Here is a 19,737-nt window from a genome sequence, read left to right on the forward strand (position 1 = left end):
TGATTCATAAGTACTGTTTTTCCCTTCTCTCTGATCTAAATAAGACAAGTGCTAGCCTTTTCTAAAATAAAAACAGATAATGCTAGAAACACTCAGCAAGTCAGGCAGCACCTGTAGGTAGGAAGAAAGTTAACATTTCACATCATCAGAACATTCTGCAAGGGTCTTAGACCTGAAATGTTAACTGCTTCTGTCTCCACAGATGCTGCCTGACCTGATGAATGTTTATAGCTTTTCTGCATTTATTTCAGGTTTCCAGCATGTTCAGTTTTATAACCCGCATGCCCTGCTCACCCATCTCGTGCAGATTCTCACGAGAGGGGTCATTGAGATGATGGGGCCAGTGTGCAATGATCACCATGTGTCACTGCACAGTTGATACAGTCCATTTGGGTGTGCCAATTGGCTGCTTTGAGTAGAAGGATCATTTAGGAACTTGAGTAAAGGAATGATTTGTGTTGTGGTGTGCCCTGCTGTGCAGGATTAAGCATTGCAAATAACATAGGATTTGACCATCAAATGTAACTACGCCGTTGAATTAATATCATCATGGGCTACTTTATGGTTCCTGAAACCTTTTCCACCGAATTGGGCCTTCACAATCACATTCAGGGAAACCTCCTCCTTTGCACCCTGTGTGCCTTTTATTGGAGTTTAGGAGTTATGAGGAGTGCCCCTCCTTTTTTCTGGTATGCAACTCCTAATGATATTTCTATTGGTCAGTCAGAAAGGAGGATCATGATGTGGTGAACAGAAGTATTTACCGTTTTTCCCTGAATATTCTCATAAAATCTCTGGATTCTTCTTAATCTTCTCTGCCAAAGCTATCTCATGCCCTCTTTTTCTCCTTCCGATTTTCTTCTGAAGTATATTCCTGCATTCCCTATACTCCTCCAGGGATGCACTTGATCGCAGCTGTCAGTATCTCTCATGATCCAGTGTTCCCTACTCCTGCCAGCCTTGCCCTTCACGCTAACAGGAACATACAGACCTTGAACTCTCTTTATCTCACTTTTAAAAGCCTCCCATTTGCCAGACATCTCTTCACCGGCAAACAACCTACTCCAATCAACTTTTGCAAGTTCCTGTCCAATACCATCAAAATTTGCCTTGCCCCAATTTAAAACTTTAACTTTTGGACCAGATCTGTCCCTTCCCAAAACTAATTTAAAACTAATAAAACTATGATCACTGGTCCCAAAGTGCTCCTCCACTGACACCTCAGTCACTTGCCCTGCCCTATTTCCCAAGAGTAGGTCAAGCTTTGCTCTCTCCCTAATAGGGCCTTCTATATGTTGCCTGAGGAAACTTTCCTGAACACACTTAACAAATTCCACCTCTCTAAGCCCTTAGCACTATGGCAGTCCCAGTCTATATTAGGAAAGTTAAAATCCCCTACTATGACAACCCTATTATTCTTGCAACTTTCTGCAATCTCCCTGCATATATGTCCCTTCATGCTCATAAAATCTAGCCTTGTCTGCACAGAGCACATATGAAGAATTTACAGATGGAGCCTTCAATATTTTGACCCAAAATGATTATTCTGTTCAATGTTTTTTTTCCTTCAGATTTTTTTTAAACAAACTTTCACCAACATATATTTTCCAGGTTTGTGTGGACAGATTGCTTGAAGCAGATCGGCCATCTCTTGACACGATCAAGATGCAAATATATTTTGATCTGAATTACACAAGTAGAGGTTAGTTTCCCCAGTTATCTTTATTGAGAAAAACAGTATCAAGTTTTTCAGGAAGACAAATAATGCACAGTCCAACTTCTAGACATATCTTTGTGCATCTCTTCAACTCTTTCAGCATTCCTGGACCTCACCATTTGTACTTCTGACTTCACTGAGTCTTTGAACCAGGAAAGTTGTAACTGAAGCTCACCTTATGCCCAGCTAGAAAATACATGATATACACAATATTGTCTGGATGCTGTGACAGGGTCCTTTATTTGATAGATACTTAAGGGAAATAAGATGGAAGATATTACTCTAGTCCACCTGCAAACACAAGGGAAATAACTATATGCAGCATCTTAAATAGCCCTGGTCACTCAGATTATCACAAATTAATGACCGTATTTTCTCTCTGTGTCAATTAATTGAACCAGGAAAAATGTTAATGCAAAATCCCAAGTGTTGGTTCTATGTATAGCCTGAACGTTTGAGGGATTTGAGAAATGGCAATCATTTTTATTGCTTCACCACACAGCGGAATTCCTCGCAGAGCATCGTTGTGTCTTGGAGTCTAGACTGGCTCCTGTGCGCAGAGAAATCACAGATTGCCGTGCGAGGGCACGAGAAGAATTGGAATGTCTGTACCGTAAAGTCGTCAGCTACGTCCTGCTCCATTCTGGCCTTGGCTCCCCCACTGACATAAGTGTAGTAAGAGAAGCAACTGGTAGGTGATTTGATTTCTCTTCACATTTTAACATGTAATAACCACAATAAAAAAACTTGCACTGTATAATGCTTTAATGTAAAGCACCTCCAAGCATTTTGTCATGAAAATTAATGGTGGGATGTGTGTCAAAGATGGTAACTGAGAACATGGCCAAAGAGGTACCTTTTGAGAGACAAAAGAGACTGCAGGTGCTGGAATGTGGAGTAAAGAACAAACTGCTGGAGGAACCTAGCGGGTCAGGCAGCATCTGTGGAGAGAAATGGACAGTCGATGTTTGGAGTTGAGATCCATCATCTGAATTGAAAGACAGGGGAGATAACCAGTATAAAGACGTGAGGGGAAGGGGTGGAGCCAGAGCTGGCAAGCAATAATTTTTAAAAGAGGGATGAAAAATGGCCAGGTAGAAGGATTTGCAAACAGCATTTCAAAGATATATGCATCAGGCAGAAGATACTGGAGCCTGAGGGCACATGCCACCAAGCTCAAGGACAGCTTCTATCCCACTGCGATAAAACTATTGAACGGTTCCTTTATATGATGAGATGGACTCTTGATCTCACAATCTACCTTGTTATGACCTTGCACCTTTTTGTCTACATGCAATGCACTTCCCTGTAGCTGTGACACTTTACTCTGTATTCTGTTATTGTCTGTACCCTGTACTACCTCAATGCACTGTGTAATGAATTGATCTGTACGAATGGTATGCAAGACAAGTTTTTTCACTGTACGTCAGTACAAGTGACAATAATAAACCAATACCAATGGACAGGATTATGAAATAGAGTGTAGAATTGAAAGAGCTTTGAAATTGTTATTCATGCAGATGTGGAACTTAGGGCAGTGATGTGGAGAACATTGACACTCAAACTGAGGTGAAAGAACAGCTGACAATTTCAGCATCAATCTTGATGAGGTGGAATTAAGAATCAGTTAATGTTGAAGCTGAGCGCTTTGGAATGTGTATTAAGAGTCTGTGGTATTGGGATTGGCCAAGATGCAAGCTTTGAAGCCCAACTGAGAGTCAAATAGAACATTGACTAAACTTCAGCACTATTGCATTCAGTCCAAGCAATCACTGAGATGTACTAAAGTGTGCAGACTTCTGGTCTTGGAGTAAGTGTATGCTTATTGGCCATATCTCCCTTGTTTGTCTCATGCAAACCCTGAAGGTCAGGATAGCTTGGAGATGTAACCATGAATGGCTTTGGAATGTTTATGGAAATTAACCCTAATCAGTGAACAATGACAACAAGAAGCAACATTTACATTGAGAGTAAAAGCAAGAATAGGACTTTAAGATGCATTCAAATTGTGTGTGTGTGTGTGTGTGTGTGTGTGTGTGTGTGTGTGTGTGTGTGTGTGTGTAGCAGAAGGGGTAGCTCTTAACCAAAATATATTGCCCTCATTGGGACATGGAGGAGTGAAATCATGTGAGAGTAGTGTCCCGAAGGTGATTCACAGATTTAGCAAAAGGAATAAGCTTGTCACTCCAGTTGGGACTAGGTGGTGCTTGAAAAGATAGGCTGACGTTTCCTGAGTGGTGTGGTTTCCATGTAAGATTACCCACGTTTTTCTTTACACCATAGTAATTAAGATTATTTTAGTGTCTGAATGAATGCAAAAACCTAGAGTTCCTCCTGGCTATCAGATTGGTCCATGCTACCTCTGTAACATTATTAGTGACATAATTGACATTGACCAATCAAATCAGATTCCTCCTCTTTCCAGCAGACTGCACATTGAAATTACCTCTCAGCAAAGTGCAATTTAACCAAGTCAAAGTAATTGTGAGAAATTACTTTCTGATTGCTGATGTACTCCTGGAACCGATTATATATGCATAATTATCAAAAAAGTAGGTAGTCAGTTACTGCAGAAAGCCATTGGACTATAATAATTATAAATCTTAGACTTTCTTGGAGGGGGAGGGGAGACCACCTGCAAAATCTAAATGTTTAAAATTCGAAGATTGAGGAGGCACTGTGTTTTGTCCAAGATTATCATGTGTACATTTTTCTTTAAAACTATGAAATATTGTGGTCTTATTTTGCATTTTGCACTTTTTTCACTTCTTGTAGCTGCTCTGCAAAGTGTCTTTCCACAGACAGAACTGGGTACCTTTCTTGCCCTCACAAAAAAGGACAAGGAACGGCAGCTGAATGAACTAAGCATGATTGTCACTGGCATCCGACTGTTCAACAAAAACTGCAAGAAGGGTGGCGAGGGCATTGATGACTGTAAGTCTTGTGAAACACATTTCAGAACACCTTTGTGACTTCTTCATTTCTAAACTAATTATTAATGGTTAAGTGAATACAATCCTTGAAATTACATTCTTTGAATATCAGTGAGTAAATATTTTACCCAATTTCATTTTGAAACTTCTTTCTGTAATATAGCATCTGGCAGCATGGGTTGACATGGTTGGAGGTTAATTATCCTAGCCCCAGGATATCACTGCAGGTATTCCTCAGGGACTGGAGCACAACCATCTTCAAATCCTTTCTCAATTACCTTCCCTTCTTCATAATGTCAAAGTGGGGATATTCACCATTGATTGCCCAGCATTCATTTCCATTTGCAAGACTTCAGATAATGAAAAGCTTGAGACTCCATGGATGAATAATCAATTGGGACTAAAGTAAAAGGCATGCATTGTTTATAGACAACAGAGGAGTTCCATGATGAGACAAAATACAAAAAGAATTTGGAGAGGTTAAAACAATTAGAAGGTGGAAGGAACTATGAAGTGAAGCTAAGTTATCAAAGAACATAAAACAAAATAGTAAACTATTTTACTGACACATCATAAAAAAGGAAGATTGGGAATAGGTCCATTAAGGGAAGGACAGGACCATTACAGGTAATGACAGAGAGATAGCAGAAGTATTAAATCTTCATTTCATTTTGGTATTTACCAGGGAATGGAACAAGTGAACATGACATTGGTTGATGATGATGTGATGAGTATTGTGATGTGCATTTAAAATAAAAAAACTTATTCCAGTGTGGAAAGAGACCATTCACATGTCACATACAGTATCACTTGGAAAGTGCAAATCTAAGTACAAAGGATTCTCAGATTACAAATACACCAATCATTAAAAGATGTACTATGGGTTCGTAAGACCATGAAGAAAGCAGCCAAACACCAGTGTTAGTTTCTGGAGAGACAGAATTGAAATGTAGGATAATTATGCTAAACCTCTATTGAGACATGGTAAGACCACACTTGGAATTCTGTGTACAATTCTGATCACCATATTATGAAAAGGAAATAGAGGCACTGAAGAAGGTCCAAAGGAGATTTACAAGGAAGATAACCAGGTCTGCAAATCAAGAAAAGTGAACAGACTGGATCTCTTTTCTCTTGAGAATAGGCGGCCAAGTGGTGACACAATAACAAATGATTTTGATAGTGTGATACAGAGAGAATGTTTCCACTTGTGGGAAAGGGCATTACTAGGGTGCCATCAGTATAAGATAAGCATTAAAAAATCCAATAGGGAATTCAGAAGAAATTTGTTTACCCAAAGAAATGTTAGAATGTGGAACTTGTAACCAGGAGGTGGTTGTCATTTAAGAGGTGGCTAGGTAAGCATATAAGGGAGAAGGGAATAAAACAGTATTCCGAAGCATGGAATGACAATTCTGTATTCTGAAGCATGTGAGGAAAGTACAAGTGGCTAAGTGCATAAATGCCAGCATGGACTAGTTGGGTCGAATGACCTGTTTTTATGCTGTTATATCATTTGCATTCCTATATAATCCTCTGTTGTTTTCCATGAGGACTTCAGCAGTGAATTTCTGTGGCATGCAGGGCCCAAGAGGTTATGAGCGAAAGAACAACAAGAGGCCTTTTCATCAGGTGGGCTGTGAATCATGGCTGGAAGTGATTGGCTTGAAATGGGGACCAGAGCATTGAAGAGCATCTGGCATTAGAATCAAGTGGAGATTTTGGAATGGTCAGGTCAGATATTCAGGCATACATAATCAATGTTGGGGAGAGGATTGGCCAGAACGGCAATTGGCCAGTTGGACTAAGGTTCTGGGGTGGGAGTTGTGGTGGTCTGATTGGATGGACCTGTGAGCTGGAAACCTTAAGGACTTATATAGCATAGAAAGTGGAGAGATGTGGAAGCAAGCACCAAGAAATCCAAAGTCAGTATTTGCTCTCCTGTGGAAGAAACAGGCATATTTTTACTTTTGGATGGTCCCTCCAGAATTGCAGAGGACCAGGTGTATTAAAGAAAGATAGAGCAAGTACCATGGAATAATATTATAGATTGTCTCTATCAAGTAATAGAAATGCTAACAAGTTGAAGGAACAAAACTTGTCTGAAAAACTAAGGAGGAGGGAAGTGAGGATGGGGGTGAAGGATGCAGGTGGTGAGCCAATAAAATTGATGTAAGTGAAAATCTGGTGTGCAGGGTCTGATTCACTTTCCTGACAGATGTCCCAGTCAGGTACAGCACTGCTTTGAAACGATCCATTTGGCTTAGGAGTGCCTCTTGATGAGCATCCTGGGACAACAGAAGAAACATAATCAAGTTCAGATGCAGTGTTCCAGTGCTCAGAGAATATTGTCATCCCTTGTGTGTAGTAGGATGAACATTACAAGATTAGGCTTGGTTAATATGAATTATCAATAAGTGTCAGTATGGACAGGAGAATTGTGCACATTCTAATTGCCACAGTATTGTGGTGAAGCGTTTTGCATGTTATATCGTTTTAACATCCTTGGGTATTTCAGTTAGCCTGTGATTTACTTCCAACTTTTTACTGTGTATTAACTTCTCCCTATGGTTGCTTCTGCCTAATTCTTCATCAGAGTGGCTGAATTGCAGCAATTATAAATCCAGTTTAAGGTTAGTTGCACAGTCTAATGCTCTGCCTAACTAAAATATATTTGCAATAACAGTGCCTGCCATTCTGAATGAAGCCCTGCCAGCAACCAAACAAAATGTTGAGTCTGAGCTGCAAGCTACTCAGCAATTGGTTTATCACTACACGGCTATTATCGAGAGGCTGGAGAAAAGTCGGCAACAGTGCTATGAAATAGATGGGCTGCATGATAAGCTGAAGGAGGCTTTATTCAATGTGAGGCAGCATGAGGTCTTTCTGTGCATCATCATGGTAAGTAATTAAAGGATTCATATCATATAGAGTCATACAGCATGGAAACAGGCCCTTTGACCCAGCATTCGGTGCTGGCCATCAAGTACCTATCTATGTTCATCCCATATGTTATTTGTTAGGAAGCACTAATGCTGTCGTTGCTGAAGAAATGTATTTCCACATTTTCAGTTTTAAAGAAAAAGTAGTACAACCCTTAATTCTCCCTCTCTCTGTCTCTTGTCACTGTCACTCTCTCCCATTTTTCTTTATCTTTCTCTCCTCCCTCACAACCCACAACTCCCGTACAATCTGTGGTAACTTTTGTAAAACCATTTGGGTTTGAAGTTCTGGCTTGGGCTGTAGGGGGAGATATGCACATCACCACTAGTGGCTCAATTTGGAGTAAAAACCAACTGCACTGCTGTCCTACCCCATTTCTTCTTCACCTGCTGGACAGACAGAGAAAATTCCTTCTCATGCATCCCCATCGGTAAGTGTGTGTGTTGTGCAGGTGTGTGTTGGGATGAGGGTGGGTTAGGGTGCATGTATGTGTGGTTTGGGTGGTAGGGGATGGTATTTCAGAGGGGAGTTGATGGGGGTCTTCCTGGAATTGTACATGTTCTACAGCAAGAAATCTTGCGTGCATAATTAGTCTGATCAAGAAAACTGGGCTAGGCTGTGGTGGGGGGGCAAAGCCCACATCTGTCCTGTTGGGGGAAACGGAGGGAAAGTAAACCTGTAATTTAATAAAGAAATTACAAAGGATTACTTTTGTTGTGCCATTTCTTTTTTTTCCCTTGAACAATGCAAATGACAGAATTACTTGGGTGGGGTAGCAATCTGTCCTTGGTTGCTTATGCTAAACATGCATTACAGTAATAACTATTTGTCATGCACGTTGATTTCAAAGGAACCAAATTGCGGAAGCGGAGAATATGCAATGTAAATAATAGTACGCATCATCTATTTCATAAGCTCAGTAACAGAGGTATTTGAATCTAAAGCATGGTCCTTTTTAATGATAACATGAGCTAAAATGTTCCCATCCCTCTCTCTGAATTATACAATTACAATGTCCTTTTCCTTAGTGAATACAGATGAGAAGTATACCTATGTCTTTTGGTCCCTAATGGGTCCTACTCTTTCCCTGGTTACCCTCTTGTCCTTAATACACTTAGAAAATGCTTTGAGATTTTCCTTAATGTCATCTGACAGTGATATTTCATGCCCCTTCTTTGTGTCCCAATTTTTTTAATGTATCCCCCTACACTTTCTATATTGAGGGCCCTGCATTTTTAGTTCCATATGTCTGACACATGCTTCCTTTTTTTTATCCAACTCTTAATATCCCTTGACATCCTGTGTTCCTTGGACTTGCTGTCCTTACCTTTCACCCTACTGGGAGCATGTTGGCCTTGAACTCTCCTTATTTCACTTATGAATGACTCCCCTGTTGGATATAGACCCACCTGCAAGTAGCTGCTCCCAGTCTACTTTTGCCAGGTCCTGCCTTGTGATATTGACATTGATTTGAAGAGATTTGCTACTGATTTATTCTTCAGCCTAGGAAGGGCTTATGGCAACTGTAAACCTAGATCACAGTGTGTGTGTGACAATTGAAAGTGATGTAAATAACTTCTATGTACCCATGATTTATTATTTAAGTAGAAGTTTGCTTAGCTAAAAAAATATTTTTAGTGTGTAGTCTACATGGACTTCAGTAAAGTCTTTAAGTTTTGATAAATACTGGGTAGGTAGGTTTGTAGGCTCACCTACAAGTTTTTGTGTGAGGCTTTAGTAGCTCTGTTTACATTAATTCAGCATAAAAGCTGGCTGTGCAAAACACAGGTCCTGTGGGCAGCTTACCAAAACAGATCGTGGAAGATCTCGCGACACAGCTGGTTTTGAAGGTCGTGCAGTAGCATTCCACATAGGAGATGTGGCATCGTTGGGAATAGAAGGTATCACCAATTTTAAGAGAGGGGCAAAATATTACCACATTAATGCAAATGGGACAGGCATGAAAAAAGTGGACAAAACTTGCAAAGCTTTCCCTGATGGCAGTGAAGGGTCCACTTAAGGAACACTCAAAATGTTGTCCAAATTGCCTGTCTTGCAATGTCTGCAAATGAGCATGGAAGCAGTCCATCCACCTGATTGTGCCAATGGAGGGCCTTTTAAATTAGCTTGATTCCTCTGCTCCTTCGTGCTAGCCCTGCAAATTTTTTTCACTGCGGTTTCCTTTGCAATATGTTACTGTTGATTCTGCCTCACCAAACGTTCAGGGAGTGAAATTTTCTCCAATGTCCCAGCACAGCTTCTGGGAACAGACCCTTCCATGGGGTCTGTCATGAAATCAGATCAGCACTTTTGCCTTGATTTTATTGGTGAGTACCAGGAAGTTTGGGGAATCAGTATGCACTGAGTTGAAGTCCCAGATACCTCCTAATATTGTTGTTAAAGAACTGGGCTCTCCTGAGGGGTTTTCCTGCTCACTGCCCAGTATACCTAAATTAAGCATGGAAGTTGGCAGGTTGGTGTGGTTTACCAACAGGTTATCACTTTTGCAGATTTGCTTCAGCCCCACCCCCCACCGCCGCACCATTGCCTGTTTCCAGTGTAGCAGTTAAAATTTCAACTCCCCTCACTCTCATACATATACACACGCCCACACACACACACACACACACACACACACACACACACACACACACACACACACACACACAACCCCACCTACACACACCCCCTACACACACACACCTACACACCCATGTTGGTTGCCACTTAAAAAGTTATAGCTTGTCTTTTTAACATTACATGCTTTCATTCTTTCCTATGCAGACTGAAATGGTCACATGCGCTAAACAGGTTGAAATGCTACAGGAGCAATTAAATAAACGGATGGAAGAGTTGCACGCTGTGGTTAAGTCAAAGGCGGCAGTACCGACTGCACAAGTATATGTAGGTATTGTCCTCCTGAGGTCTGCCCCTCTGGTTTCAAATCTTGTAGAACTTTGTAACATGCACCCCTATCTTTCTTGAAGGTTGTTTTGTTTTTATGCTGCCAATTAAAGCAGAGGATTAAAAGAATCATTTGAAAATAGCTTCATTAATTCCTCCCATTCCTTGACCTGAGCCACCTGTAATGGTAAAGATGGAATTAATACAGAAGGATGCCCACTGGTAAGCATGGACATGGTGGGCTGAAAATAGCCTTTTTCCATGCTATGTGACTCTGACTATTAAGGTTCTGAGGCTTCCTGAAGGAATGAATTTACTATTGAACAGTTGGGGATTGGAGGCTGGGGAAGGGTCTTTGGGGAAACAAGTTAATAACTTCTTTCCCAATGGGCAACCAGGAGTCAGGTGCCCAGATGCAAACAATCTTTAAAAAACAGTACTTTTTAATAAAACAGTACTTTTATTAAAAAAAAAGTACAAGACAATGTTTTAGAAAAGTAAGTTTAGTCTAGAAAATCATTGGGACTGGAGGAGGCATGCAGGAGGGTCATTGCGGAACACCAACAACTGTTACGACTATGAGCCCATTGCTGCAAAATTCATTGGCTCTTGAGGCACAAGGTGTGGTTTACTAATTGTCACACTTTCACAAAGAATAACCTTATATAAATAATGTAATATAAACATCTCAATTTCTCTTAACTGTATTTTCTTTATTTGTGGGATGAGTGAATCACAGACTGGGCATCATTTATTGTTCATCTTTAATTGCCTTCTGGACTTGGTGGTTCAGGGGCAGTTAAGAGTCAGCCACATTGCTGTCAGTCTGGAGTCACATCTAGGCCTGGCCAGGTAAAGGTGGCAGACTTATTTTCCTTGGGGAACAACAATGAACCAGATGGACTTTTATGACAATCCAATTTCCAGTTACTGAAACCTTTTTTTAAAATTCTAGATGTATTTAATTACTTAATTTTAATTTCCCCAGGTGTCATAGTGGGATTCAAGCCTATGGATCAATAGTGCAGGCTTCTGTCCAGTAACTTAACTATTTATGCCACCATATCAATACACTCTGTATGTTACTTTGTTTATTTTGCCAGCCTCATTTTATTTGTCTCTCCAACCTGTGGAGCTCTTTCCAAGATGAGATGGTGCTGCTCAGTGTCTTTAGCAACTTGATAACCAACTTAGATCCGTACTTGGGAGCCCACTCACGGCTCTTTCCGGCTGGCGTCATTGGGCCCTTGCTAGAAGGAGTGGATGTGAAAACAGATGAAGAGAGATTAAGTGAAGTATCAGGTATGTTGGAGAGGGACATGAATTTTATCACTTTCATGGATTTTGGAGCTTCACTTTTCAGGAAAGAATAGTTGGAATTTGAACACAAGAGGCAGGGAACTGCCCAGGGAGACAGATTCAAAGAACCTTTATGTGAATTATATATTCTTTTCCTGCCAACAATTTTAAGACTTATTAATAAGAATCTGTTGCAACATCTCTATTACAACAACCTGTGACTCAATCAACGCAATAACATCAGGAAATAGCAACACGCTACCCAGAATAAAATTGACACTCTTGGAAATAATTAGAGCTGAATCTGGTTGGTGGGAAACTGACTGGGGTGGATCAGCTGTCCATTTCACACCCCTCATCACTGTCTTTGATGGGAGATTCATTCCATCATTCAACCAGGAAGCTGAACCAATTGGGTCCATTTTCCATCAGGAGTCTCTGCTTAAAATGATTCTTTTGTAGCTTTAGTGGCTGCAGCATCCAAAAGGTGGCACTGTTGATATGAATAATCTTTTTCCTCAGTGATTGTAGTTCCATTCCTGTTCTTTTAGCTTTTTATCAAACTCCTTTTATCCTTAGTCCTACTATATACTCCCATTTTCAACAGCAACTTAATGAGTGTGATTTTAAAAAATCGTTGTTTCACTCTTCTATTGACAGTCTTCTATTAATGTATTCACTCTTTTAGATGCCATCATGAATACATTAATAAGCATAAGCTCATTTTTTGTTTTCTTGCATTGAGAACTTATAATAAATAAAATCTATAACATGAGGAGAAACGGTCAAAGAAGATTCATTAAGTTAATTCTTAGAAAGAGAATTCTCCCATCAAGTGAGGTTCAACAGGTTGGGTCTGTATTTGAAGCTTAGGAAAATGAAGGTTGATCTCATTGAAACCTGTAAGATCATAAGGGGGCATGACAGGGTAGATGTTGAGATGTTTTCACTGGTGGGCGTGTCTTGAACAAGGGGACATAGTTACAAGAAAAGGGGCCAGTCATTTAAAATGGAGGTGTGTAAGAATCTCGTCCCACAGAGGGGAGTGAACCTCTGGAATTCACTGTCCCAGAGAATTGTGGAGGCTTGATCTTTAGAAGTGGAGGTAAATAATTTTTTGAATTGAGAGTTATATGGAACTGGCACAGAGGAGGTGTTGCGGTTAGAGAAGCCATGATCATGTAGAATGGCGAGGCAGGCTTAAGGGTCGAGGGCCACCCCCTCCTATTTTCTTGTGTTCTTGTATTCCAGGATGCTGAAGTCAGCACGCTATGGAAGATCTCAGGGCCTGTGAACATACATAGTTGGGTAGGGTAGAGGTAAGCTCAGGTAAAAAAATTAAACAAAACTGGAACCTAAGCCAATATGAACCCAGATCTGAGCCAAAAGACTTGTACTTTCTTGTTAAAACGGTTCACTCCCTTACTTACAGAGTTGTGACTCAGCGGGCTTGATGTGGGTAGCCAGAGTACACAGCACATATTCCCAATTTAATATAGCAAGCACTTCATCTTTCTGATGGAAGAGCTGCTCCTTTCCTGCTTATATTTTCAAGATACATATCTTTTACAAATAAGATAATAATTTCATCCTTTTAAATCAAACCAATAGGTTGAAAAACAAAATAAGTGCAGATGCCAGAAACCTGAAATATAAACAGAGATTGCTGTGAATACTGAACAGGCCAGGCAGCATCTGTGGAGAGAGAAAAACCGAGTTCACAAGACAAGGGAGCAGAAGTGGCCATTCGGCCCATCGAGTCTGCTCCAAGGAAAAGGGAAAAAAGAAAAAGAAGTGAGAAATTGGGGGGGGGGGGCAGGTGAAAGAAAACACTATTCTAACCCCAATTTCCGGCCTTATCCCCATATCCCTTGATACCCCAAATATTTAGATATATGTCTATCTCTTCCTTAAGCGCCTCCAATGATCTGGCCTCCACTGCTGTACCTGGCAAGGAATTCCACAAATTCACCACCCTCTGGCTAAAGAAATTTCTGCTCATCTCTGTTTTAAACCTGTACCCTCTAATTCTAAGATTGTGCCCTGTGGTCCTGGACTCACCCACCAAGGGAAACAGCTTGACCACATCTACTCTGTCCAGTCCTTTCAACATTTTAAATGTCTCTGGGGTCCCCTCTCATTCTTCTGTACTCCAGTGAGTACAGTCCAAGAGCCGACAAACGCTCATCATACGTAAGCCCTTTCATTCCGGGAATCATCCTCGTAAATCTCCTCCGAACCCTCTCCAATGTCAGCACATCTTTCCTAAGATATGGGGCCCAAGACTGTGCACAGTATTCCAAATGAGGCCTCACTAGTGCCCTGTAGAGTCTCATCAACACTTCCTTACTTTTATACACTATACCTCTTGAAATGAATGCCAACACAGCATTCACTTTCTTTACCACCAATCCGACCTGTTAATGTTACTGGCGGATGATCGTACATCAGAGCTGGCTAGACAGAAAATGAGGTGCTGTTCCTTGTGGTTTTTGTTGCCGTCCTTGGGAACTAATGTTGAATTTAACAATTTCAGATAAACAGCATTTTATGTCTGTGTCAGAACTGGTTACCAGACAAATCATCTATGGTTAACTACCATTTATTCCCCTCTTCTCCTTGGCACTGAAAGCAGTTGTGTCACCTGGAAAGCCTTGGTCTCCATCTTTTCACAGACAATCCCTTTATTCTTTCCACCCCTTGCGCTCTCTCTCTCGCTCACTCTCTGCAACTTAAAACACACTTGTTTTGTTCCTTTTAGCACGCAGAATGTTACATTTGTTACATTGCATTGGTAGATTGTTCTTCCAATAGTAAATACTGACAGCTTAAATAGGCAAGGCATAGAAGGATGCAGTCCTAATGCAGGCAAATAGGATTAGTGTAGATGGGCAATAAGGTTGGCAGGGATGTGGTGGGCTGAAGGGCTTGTTTCAGTGCTGTATGACTTAGCATCCATAATGGTAAGTAGGGATGAGAAAATTTGATCCCTAGACCAAAAGGAGGAGATCCTCAAAGGTCAGGCAGTATCTGTGAAGAAAGAAAGGTTTAACATATCAAATCAATAATCTTTCATTAGGTGAAAGTTTATTGATTTGAAATATTGTCTTTTTCTATATCTGCAGATGCTGCCCGACCTGCTGAGTATTTCCAGAATTTTATGTTTAAATTGCAGATTTCCAGCATCTGTCCCTGATTGAGAGGAAGTGGAAGTGTCAGCTAAAAACCAATAGGTATCAGATTTCTTTCTCTTTGGTTGATTCTGAGCTCAAGCTCTTTTTCCTTCCCCAGGAGTTTCCTCTGGGCTCACGTGTCAATCTACTTCACAGTCTAAAACAATGCACTGACGTTAATTTGTGATTCTGTTTCTGATCATTGTCCACATACCATTTCTAGAAAATGCTTATTTATGAACATTCTTAAATGTTCTGGTATTAAGGTAGAACTCACTCCGCAATCAATTAGCGTTACAGTTGGCCTCAGTTGACTCATAAAGGCAGCCCACTTTGGTTAGAAATCAGAAAGCTTCAAGTTACATGGGACAGTATTTTCTCCGCTGGTGTATTTCAGGGAGAAGTGGAGGGGAAATAAAAGAATGCTAAAAGCTTAGTTTCCTTCACTTCTCCATCCCACGTGTGGAGGTCTCCACTTCCATTTTTGGACTCGTGAATAGTTATGCTTCCTCTATCAGGTATGCGTGCCTTTCCACCATGCTCGTTTTTGCCACTTACTGTTCTCAGTTTGGGTTAGTGTCTCACTTTACTGCCCACCATGTATGATTGTTACAGTTCCTGGGCCTGTGTGGTTTTCTCTGCCCTGCTGTTCCAGCTTAGGTCCTGGACCACCCTTAACCACCAATGTGGCAAGTTACAGATAGTGGACCAAATAATATGGGTTAGGTTTTCTTTCCCTTTGGTGGAAAGAAACCTTTGAATTGAAGGATGGGTAATCGAGCAAGTTCCCTGGAGACACAAGAGACTGCAGATGCTGGAATCTGCAGCATCTGCTGGAGGAACTCAGCGGGTTGAGCAGGGAGGGAAAAGAAACGTGACGTTTCAGGTTGAAGCCCTGCATCAGGACTCAGTTCCCTTCCTGATTCAGGAACAAGAATAGAAAAATCTGTACCACTATCTTCATGAAAACAGGGCATTTATTTAATAATATGTGCAAGTGCTTACTCTGACTAACTCCAATTATTTTGCTTTACAGAAGAAAAAATAATTCCATCAGACTTCAAGAATCGGGAGTGGATCTTTCCAGAAGGCGCACACCTTTATCACCAACTGAGCACGCAGTTTCGAGGATTCTGTGCTTACACACTTAGTGCAAGACATGGCCTCCTTCTCAGAGGTACACGGATCAGCTCTTTTTTGAGTTGATGCTATTTGCTTAAATCAATCCACCCTTAACTTTGTTTTGCAGGTAATGCAAGCTTGGTTTATGTAATCTTTCTTAATATTCTAAATAGTCCTGGTAGCATTCTGGTGAGAATATGAAAATAATGCTGAGGGAAAAGATCAGCTATAATATTATTGAATGATGGAGCAGGCACAAGGCAATGAATGGCATAAATTTCTTTCTGCTGTGAAATTATAGGAGATGGGTTTGTGCCTTTAACCTGCCAGCTGGAAAGGTTTTGATCTTAGTCATGTCAGTAGAATTTACTGTAGAGTTTGTCAGAAGGAAGTTAAATTTGAAATTTTCCAACACTGTTATTTTCTCTCTCTATGGTCTTCTGCTTTCTGTATACTTCACACCTTTCCTCGCCAGCTCAGAGCATAGACAATCCAAAAAGCCTATTTTTTGTTTCATGAGCTACATGCAAGAGGCAATTGATGATTTTCCTGTAGCTTTCATTTCTAGTTGGGAAGCATTTACGGTCCACTTGATACTGACTACTGATATTCATGTTGGTTGAGATAAGAGCTTTTTGAACACAAGAATTTTTATTTAAAGCATAATTTAGTTTATAAACTTCCCTTTGTTTTATTCCTTAATTTCTTAATGAGAAATTTGGAACTTTCTAATTATTTTTATTCTTGGTCAGGCAGCTGCATTCCAAAAGTATGAAATTATTTAAATAATAATTTACCAGTTAATTAGTGTGCAATGCAGTCCACATTTCTTTCTGCTATTCAATGCAACACAGCTTTCTTTTCTGAATTAGCTGACTGATACTATGTAGAAGCCAATATATACTTCTAAATGAATATGTTTTTAATTTAATTTTATTTTTTGATGTTATCCTTTGACATTTTTCTTTTGATTTAATACTTTGCATAGAATCATCGAAAGGTTGATCATAGAAGGACACAGATCACCCCTTAGTTTGCATTATCTCTTTTGAGGAGCGATCCAGTTAGCTCCACTCTCTTTCCCCGTACCTTTCCTTTCTTTTCTCTCCTTAGTATTTATACAATTCAATACTTAAAGCTACAATTGAGTCTGTTTCCATGTAGCTAATAGAAAATGCATACCAATCACAAACCATTTCTTGTATAAACAAGCTTCTGGTTCTTTTGTCAATAATTTTAAATTATCTCCTCTAGTTTAGACAGAGTTATTGAAGCAACAGCCTGAAAATTTTTCAACATGTGGAAAATGCACTAGTTTTGATTGATATCATGAGAGAACAATATCCACTAGAAAATCACTCCAGATGTTGTCCAGTAGACACCTTGCATCTATGCACCTCTGATAGAGATAGTATTAGCTACTTCAACCATCACTGCGCAGAGGGTCATTACAGAGCAAAGTAGCAGAATGGTACAGTTCATGGACCAATATCCAGAGGCTTGTCCTGTTAATCCAAAGGCATAGGCTTGAATCCCACCACCGCAGCTGGGGAATTAAAGTTCTAGTAATTAAATACACTTGGAATGTTAAGCTAGCTGAAGTGATGGTGACTGTGACACTACTGAAAACCCATCCACTTCACTAATGTCCTTCAGGGAAGGAAATGTGCTATCCTCACCCTGTCTGGATATCCTGTGAGTCTAGACCTAAAATATGGTTGACTCTTAAATGGTTTAACATCTCAGTCAGTTCAGGCAGAAGTTAGAGATTGACAATAAATTCTGGCCTTGCCAGCAACATCCAAATCAAAGGAATGAATAAGTTAAAAAGAAACTCAGCAGACATAAAACTGTTTTAATGATGTCACAGCAAAAGCATGATAATTTAATTGTAGAAATTACATTAAGTAAGCTGTTTGTTTTTCTTTTGTTGTTAGGCAACCCTAATATTGGAATTCTTAAATATCAAGAAAAATATTACACCTTCTCCTCAAAGGAGGCTGCTACTGCTTTTGCTCAGAAGCCTGACTATTACATTGCTAAGGCAGCAGAGGAAGCCAAACAGTCTCCAGAGCTCATTCAGCTGCTGGAACTCCATCAGCAGTTTTCCTCAATTGCTCCCTATGCACAGGTAAAGCACCCTTAAATACCACTTCTCTGGGGTTACAAAGGAAGTGGAAAGAAATCACATTATTTGAGCCTCTGCAGGGCTGAGCGTTGGAACGTCACCATTCCAAGTTTCACGTTTCAATATAGTAAAAGGGAAACAACCTTAGTTTTGTCAGAACTGAGACCATGAGACATTGAGCATTCTGACGAAAGTAGAGATTCAAATAAAACATAGATTTTAGAGTTGGCTTAGGGGCATATGTAGATTCCATTCCAACTTTTAAGTTCACAGATAAGCTCTCAAGATATTTTTTATTTCTAACTACCAACTTTGTGCACCTTTTAATTGTAGAGAAATTATCTAATGTTTTGGAAATAGGTTCTGAATATTGGATGATCATATATATGCACATGGGAAAAGTAAAAGAAAAGAGACATATTGGAAATGGCAAAAAGGAAATAAGTGAAAGCACTTGGAGAGAAGCAAAGGAAAGAATGGGTAGCAGATATTCCTGTGGATTTGCACACAACAAAATCAGTCCACCATGCATGGTCTTCCTGTAAATATCTGATGGCATGGCTGCATTTTGGGAACAGCCTGCAGGCTGGACAAGCAAAAATTATACACTCATGAAGCTTCATTATTTTGCCAATGCCCCATATTCCTTTGTTAGGATCCCTGGCTATGCCCTGTACCATCAAAGGTGGTGGTACTTTGATATACAGATGGGAGAAATATGTTCTGTGTGCCCTTAGCATTGACTTTGACTCCAGCCCGCACATGTCTGTCTTGATGGCATGAGACTAAGGGCAAGGTAACTATCTGCCCTCACCAAATGTGTTTTTGGGAAGTTAATACTGAATCAAGAACTGGAACCTGCTAAACTTAACTAATGTAAGCCCAAAAATAAAAGTAGAAAAAATAATGACACTAAAGCCTGAAAAATCCCCATGGTACCATCTTAGGGTTTTAATAAGTGAAGGAAATGCTCGCACCTTTAGTCATATCTTCCAAAGACCCTTTGATTCAGGAATTGTCACCTATAGATGGAAGTCACATTGATTTCCTTCAAAGATCTTTGCTGGCATTTTCACTATTTACCACATTGGGAAAGAGAGACATTTGAAAATCAGACCTCGATCATTCAGAGAAGAGTTAGGAAATACTTTCCTATTCAAAAGGTAGTAGATGTGAGAGACACTTTTCTTCAAATGATCCATAGATACTACATTTAAGATTTTGCATTTTTTGCTAGGCAACACCATACAAAGGTGTGCAGATGAAGCAGTTGGATTGAATGGAGATGTAAATTAGTTACAATCACAGTGGAATAGATTTGAGGGACTGAGTGACGTGCTCCTGTTTCTCTTTTCCTAAATTCCTGCTTTTTGCATAGAGCTTCTGTAAGTGGAAATAAGATCATAAAGTGAAAGGAAATGGGGATAGACAGACAACCAATTTTCATAAAAATGTACACATTAGACTCGTAACCTTTACACCACCTGTAGCTTTGGGAGATTTCAGAGTTCATAATGT

The 19,737-nt window shown here is 40.1% G+C and overlaps 1 protein-coding gene across 1 annotated transcript in view; it reads left to right on the forward strand.

Annotated features, from left to right (window-relative positions):
* cfap206 (cilia and flagella associated protein 206) overlaps positions 1-19,737 on the forward strand; it is a 32,335-nt gene that overhangs the window by 8,502 nt on the left and 4,096 nt on the right. The window contains exons 4-11 of the mRNA XM_052024183.1: positions 1,612-1,702; positions 2,220-2,408; positions 4,493-4,651; positions 7,337-7,551; positions 10,378-10,497; positions 11,601-11,799; positions 16,006-16,146; positions 18,029-18,222. Coding sequence (XP_051880143.1) covers positions 1,612-1,702; positions 2,220-2,408; positions 4,493-4,651; positions 7,337-7,551; positions 10,378-10,497; positions 11,601-11,799; positions 16,006-16,146; positions 18,029-18,222 — 1,308 coding nt within the window. The remainder of the gene's footprint in view (positions 1-1,611; positions 1,703-2,219; positions 2,409-4,492; positions 4,652-7,336; positions 7,552-10,377; positions 10,498-11,600; positions 11,800-16,005; positions 16,147-18,028; positions 18,223-19,737) is intronic.

Source organism: Pristis pectinata, chromosome 10 (assembly GCF_009764475.1).
Source record: "Pristis pectinata isolate sPriPec2 chromosome 10, sPriPec2.1.pri, whole genome shotgun sequence".
Classification (NCBI taxonomy): domain Eukaryota; kingdom Metazoa; phylum Chordata; class Chondrichthyes; order Rhinopristiformes; family Pristidae; genus Pristis; species Pristis pectinata.